This window comes from Corvus brachyrhynchos, unplaced genomic scaffold, assembly GCF_000691975.1.
Source record: "Corvus brachyrhynchos isolate BGI_N302 unplaced genomic scaffold, ASM69197v1 scaffold334, whole genome shotgun sequence".
Lineage (NCBI taxonomy): Eukaryota > Metazoa > Chordata > Aves > Passeriformes > Corvidae > Corvus > Corvus brachyrhynchos.
This window is the reverse complement of record NW_008238316.1, coordinates 2,600,375-2,606,550: the sequence shown is the minus strand read 5'-3', so window position 1 is coordinate 2,606,550 and position 6,176 is coordinate 2,600,375. Positions and strand designations below refer to the sequence as shown.

Sequence of the window (6,176 nt, the reverse complement as noted above, 5' to 3'; positions counted from 1 at the left end):
GGCCTTGGGCACTGCCAGGGATCCAGGGGCAGCCCCAGCTGCTCTGGGCACCCTGTGCCAGGGCCTGCCCACCCTCCCAAGGAACAATTCCTTCCCAATATCCCATCCAGCCCTGCCCTCTGGCACTGGGAAGCCATTCCCTGTGTCCTGGCCTCCTTTGTAAAGAGTCTCTCTCCATGTTTCCTGTAGCTCCTTCAGGCACTGGAAGGCCACAATGAGGTCACCCCAGAGCTTCTCCTCTCCAGGCTGGACAATCCCAAATCTCTCAGCCTTTCCCCACTGGAGAACTCTCAGGTGCCATCCTTGAAAATAGAACAGTATGTTGCTCAAAGAATGCTCCAGCACTTGAACAGCTGATCCCCATCCACTGAGCCTCCTTCCAAGCCTAATCCTCACCAAAGAACCCTCCAAGGCAGAAGCAGGAATAAATAAAGACTTTCTCCAGCTGTAGGAAGGTAAGCTGCCAGTCTTTGTCACCACAGTAGTGTGTCAGTATCCATCATAAGGAAAAAAGCAGGATAAACTAATCACTTCAAACACTGGAAGCAGCAGCTTCTTTAGAGGACTTTTTTTGAGGTTACTTCTGGACAATTACAGTTCTTTACCCCAGTTCAGAAAAGTCTGTCTCCTTTGGTGCAAAAGGAAAGTAAAAACCACTCCTGTTCTACAGTGGTGGAGACTGACAGACACCACCACGCAGCCAATACTTTCTAATCTTCATCACTCCCTTCTTCTGACAGAGTTCCCCCACTACAATGAGTTTCAGAAGTTAAAAGAGGCAGCTTGCAGAGGAAATAAAAAACCCCACGGGAGGGTTTGGTCAGAGACAGCCTGGGCTCTGCAGTGTCTTGCTGCCCAGCACAAGAACAGCCTGTGCAGCCACTCTGAGCCTCACCTACACCACCTCTGACTTGATGGTGCAAAGGCCTCCCTGGAGCTGCTTCTCCCGGCAGGCACTCGGGAAAAGCTGGCTCCAGAAGTACTCAGGGCTGTGCTCTTGACCAATTAGTCATACTTCCTCTTGCAATTAGACTCACACTTCCTGCCAGCACAGCCTGAGCCCTCGGAGCAGCACTTTGCCATGAGCATTAATGGCAGCAGTGATTGTAGCCGGGCTGCTCTCAGCAGCTATGTGCGAAGTGGGCACCTTGTCCTTGCTTTAAACCAAGGAAATCTGGTACCTCTTAGAGCCAGTTCTCCTTTATCATACCTCTGCTGGGCCAAAGAGAAAGAAAAAAGGCGTTTGCTTGTCCCTTTGTGCAAACAGCTCTTTTGATGCCTCATTGACTTCGAATTGAGGAAGTCAGTTATACAAAGGTGTGGTGAAATATCAAATCAGAGAGCAGCACTTGACATATAACGCTGAAATATGGGCCACAAGGGAAGAAAAGGCTCCAGGAGCCTCCACTGGAATACCTGTTTATAAACACTACTGAAGGATTATGTGAACCACATGCTGCCCACTGGCCACATCAAGATAACCACACTCAAGTGGAGCTGTAAGGGGGAAAAAAGTCAACTCTTGCAGTAGAGACATTGAAACCAAAACAAGTTGCTGGTTACAGACAGTATTTACAGTGAAGTAAACAAGGCTCTCACTACTCCTGTTTACTGAGTTCTCCCTCCCCTCCAAGATGCCCAAGGTAGCCCTGAGGTACTGACAAACACCCGACTGACCTCACCTCCAACTTGGAGAAATACAACCTTCTTTTCACAAAAGGGAAACTGAGGCACGACACTTCACTGTGTATTTGTTCAGTTCTGTAGTTTTCATGCTGTTTTATCCAGCCCTGGAGATAATCCTTATCAGCAGGAGTCATCTACTCTGTTTATTCAGCACACTGCTCATTCCTGGTCTCTCTCATGCACTTTTACCAAAAGCCACGAAAGTTTTGATGGGAAACCTTGACCTTGTCTCCACTGCAGTATTACACCACAACCATCTCAGCAGGACACGGAATAACAGCTCCACCTTGTCAGGAGAGCTAACTTGGGAGTCACTTGCTCCTTCCAATGAATTAACAGGCAAATTCTAAAATTCCTTATGTGACACTTCTGCTCTCAAGAGCCTTCAGACACGAAGCTCTTCTTATTAGAGAGCAACACACTGTGAAATTAATACTTTGTGCAAATACTCCAGGAACAGAGAGAGCTCTGTGCCTGAGGAGGCTGGAACTGGCTTGCAGGGATGACCCCTTGGGATGCTCAACCAACACACTCAGGGAAATAATGGCAGGTGAGCAGGGAAACTTGCTAAAATGACCTTAAAAGTCCCACTTTATCGCCTTTGGAGAAGATTTCAAATAAGGAGGTTAAATTCCCATCAATGAGGCCTAGCCCTGCCAGAAAGGTTCTTAACTACCCTTTACTGACGAGGGGCATCCAACAATAAGGGTCTTCCAGTCGGGATAGTCCCCTATGCATCTCCAAACCCCACCACAGCAGTTAAGGGAACCTGAGGAGATGAACAACTCATCCATTCAGGCACAATAAGCTGGAACAATCCTTGCATTTGGGCTGAAAATGCTGAACGAGAAAGTTCACTGCCCCTCTGATGCACCACGTGGCAGAACAGTGCTGAAAAAGCCATTTAAAATCAACTGTCCAGGTCTTCTTGAACAGGACATGTTAAAACCAGGCTGGTTTAGTGTTGTGACCAAAGGCTACTGCTGCTCAGGAAAGCTGTTCCATTTCCAGCTGCACTGATCCAATCCTATTGAAGCTAAATTGGACATTGCAACTGATGGGATGGATTTCTTAAAGGGTTTGAGCATCAAATGGACCTCAAGGAGGAAAAGCAGCAAGTTACAGGTAGGGGGACAGAAGAACAAGGAACAGCTCACCTTCTTGTCTCTGGTCCTTACTTCCCCATAGAAATCCAGGGCTTCTTGGGCCCTTAAAAACTTGCCTCGATGCAACAAATATGCACAAATCATTACACCAGTTCGTCCCTTTCCAGCTTTACAGTGGATTGCTGCCACATGATTGTCATCTTCACTTAGCCACTGGTCAAGATCTTCACAAAAAGGTTTGATGAGCTCCAGCTGTGGTGGGTTATGGTCTTCAAAAGGGTACTGTGCAACTGCAGGGAGAAGGAGGAGTTCATCAGAACCTCGGCAGGCAAAGCAAGCTCAGACAGGTCAACCTTTGTGACAAGCATGTAAAAATTAAGTTATTCAATAAACCCCCCATCTTACATATCTAGATGTATTTTTAATTCCAGTATTATTCATCATGTCATAAGCACTGCAGACATTTCTCCAGTAATCCATCAGCAGGCATCTTGCTCCATGAAGCAACTATTTCACACCTCTATTGAACCGAGTGGCACAGGCTCTGTAACACGAATTTTCTAGAATTTAGGAGCGTGCTGGCACACAGAATAACCTTGTGAAAAGCCATTACTCCAGCAATAATTAAACTACCTGCTGAGAGAGAACAAGGCCAGACCTCAGCCACTGAGCAGACAACAGGAGCTTTGCTGAAAAATTACTGAACACAGTTGGCTCTACAATGGGAACAAACTCTCCGAATTCGCTCAAAGGCCTTGTGAAATAAAAACCTGCCATTTCCATATTTCACAAATGGTAACTGGGAGAGCAATCTCAGGTAAGGCACTGGCAACACTTATGGGGCACCAAGCAACACTGTCCTTTCTGCATGGGTGTATTCACACACACTTTTTTCCATCTGGAGATGGAAAGAATTTTGAGCGATGCAGGAAATGGAAGGAAACCCAAGAGAGCCAAAAATAAGCAGAGAGAAGCACCCAAACTTCTCCCACTTCAGATCAGATGAGCAACAATGTCCCCCTGACCAGCAGCACTACACACAAGGTTCTGCTTTCAGCAGAACAGCACTTGATGAAGTGCACCCCAATTCCCCTCTGACAGCCTTGGGATCTTACAAACACAACTCTGGTTCACTTCAAAATTCTCAGCTAGAAACAGCATTTCCTTTTCTGGGCTAAAAATGAATACATTTCATTTTTTGGCAAGTGCCTGTATTGGTTTCGTAAGCACTGCTCTGTAGTCACGCACACAGGGCTCCTTTTGATGAATCCCCAAGGACTCCAAGAGCAGAAGTGAGGGATGAAGTTATGGAACTGCTAAAGGACTGCAGGACAAGTCCACAGCCTTTTGGAGGGATCCACAGTTTATTCACTCAGAGGACAGACTGCCCACTTCATCTCCCAGAACAAACAGGGAAGCTGATAAAGTGAATCATCTTTGCTGAAGAGGCAACACATGTTCACAAAGATCAACACACAGTAATAAACTCTTCCATGTGGAAGATCCAAAGGCTTCCCAAATGATCCCCGAAGTTTTATGTGAACTTCAAGACGGAATTTATTTAGAAATCCCTAAGAAAAGAAGCTGAAAAACTGCTGCAAATTAGACTCAAAGCCATACAGACAATCACAACTACAGCCAGCAAGGTTCCCACAAAAAGGGGAGTCAAGAAGTCCTGAAAGAACAGCCTGAAAAACCACAAGCACTCACAGGACGCTGAAGATGCTATCCAAGATTTGCAATCAAAAGCAAACCTCGTGGTACCTCCTTCAAAGCTGGAGTGAGAAGATGAAATGGGTGCCCTGGGACGGTGCGGAGGGATTAAGAGAAAGGAAACACTAAAATGCACGGTCTTGAGCAGGTCCTTGAGAAAGGTGCAGGTCCCTCCATGGATTTTGACTCCTAGCAGTGGAGCACACAGCATGGAGAATAGTCCTGATTACTCTCTCCAAGCCCCTACATGTTGTAAGAAAAATCCCATAGCACATAGAAGAGTTTAAAAAAAAAAAAAAAAAAAAAAAAAAAAAAAAAAAAAAGGAAAGGAAAGCCTGTGGCAAAGCAGAAGGCAATTCCAGCATGGAAGGATTTCAGAAACTGGAAAAACCATGGACACAAAGCTAGTGCTCAAAGAAGATGAAGAGCTTTCAGTGTTTAATGTGATGCAAGATCATCCTGGGTAAGTAACGAACTACTCTGGTGTTTCAAGCTCAGTGTACGAATCAGAAGTTCCCTTTGCAGTCAGTTCACTTCAGGAGACTCTCAAGTGGAACTTTTGTTCCTCTGCTAAGGGAAGTCCTGAGTCACCAATTTGGTTATCTGAGGTTAACTAATTCGGGGGTGAAAATTAAAGAATGCAACACATCTTGTGCAGAGGAGCTGTGAAAGGTGCTGTCACAAACAGCGTTTGGGGCTGGGATTGACAGCGAAGGGAGCTGAGCACCCCCGTACCAAAAAGCAGAAATTAAAGCAAACATATGTTCTGGCCATATTAGAACACGTCCTCTTCTCTTCTTACCCAAAGCACTGCTCAAGCAGATCCTAAAATACTTTTTTCTGGCTGGTGTGTATGGAGTGAGGTTTCAGGGCACTGTCATTCAACATTGTAAGAGCAAATCAGAAGCAGTGACAATTTCAACAAGACAATTTCAGTCCTTCTATATTCACACATTAAAGCAGCCAATTATATTTTGGTCACGTTCTAAATCTTCTTCATAACTAAAAGGATGGCTTAAAATAATAAAAATGAAAACCAGAAGTTAAGCCCTTGCTATGATGTAGAATAAGCCAGTGAGGCCAAAATTTGTTCATCTCCTACAATTCTGAAGGTACAAGAACTCCTCATCTCCCCTCATCTGAAGCACAGGAACTACAAGCTCTACTACTGAGCAAGAGATGCTCCTCTGGCCAAAGAACAAAGGTAAACCTGCATTTATTTATTAGCTGGGGAGGTAATACTGACACAACAGGTACATGAGTATCCACTCACAAGGAGCTGGTCAAAAGGCACCCCTGAAAGATTCCCCACTGCTTTTGGTAGCTCTGCAAAGTGTCAAAGACCCAACTTGTCTCTAAGAGGCATCATATGGGAATTAATTTTTTTTTAGCATCTGAAGGTCCTGCCAGATCTTCCAAAAGTTGCTTTATATGTATAGTGATAGTGGCTTAAGTGTTCTCCATTTTCAGCCTTCATAAAAACCAGACTCCTCCGAGCCTCATGTGTAAACTGTACAAGAAGTTTGTACTTCACTGAACTGAACCTTCTGTGTAACCCATTCTGCAGAAATTTCTTGCAACTGTAGACTTTTTATTAGATCTTGATCTTTAACTGTCAGGAACACACTTTTTTGAAAGCACCAAGAATACAGCAAGTTTTTCCAATGACTC

At 45.0% G+C, this 6,176-nt stretch overlaps 1 protein-coding gene across 1 annotated transcript in view; it reads right to left on the bottom strand.

The window, feature by feature from the left end:
- Positions 1-6,176, bottom strand: part of PTEN (phosphatase and tensin homolog) — a 30,094-nt gene that overhangs the window by 14,205 nt on the left and 9,713 nt on the right. The window contains exon 4 of the mRNA XM_008633282.2: positions 2,844-3,082. Within this exon, the coding sequence (XP_008631504.1) occupies positions 2,844-3,082 (239 nt within the window). The remainder of the gene's footprint in view (positions 1-2,843; positions 3,083-6,176) is intronic.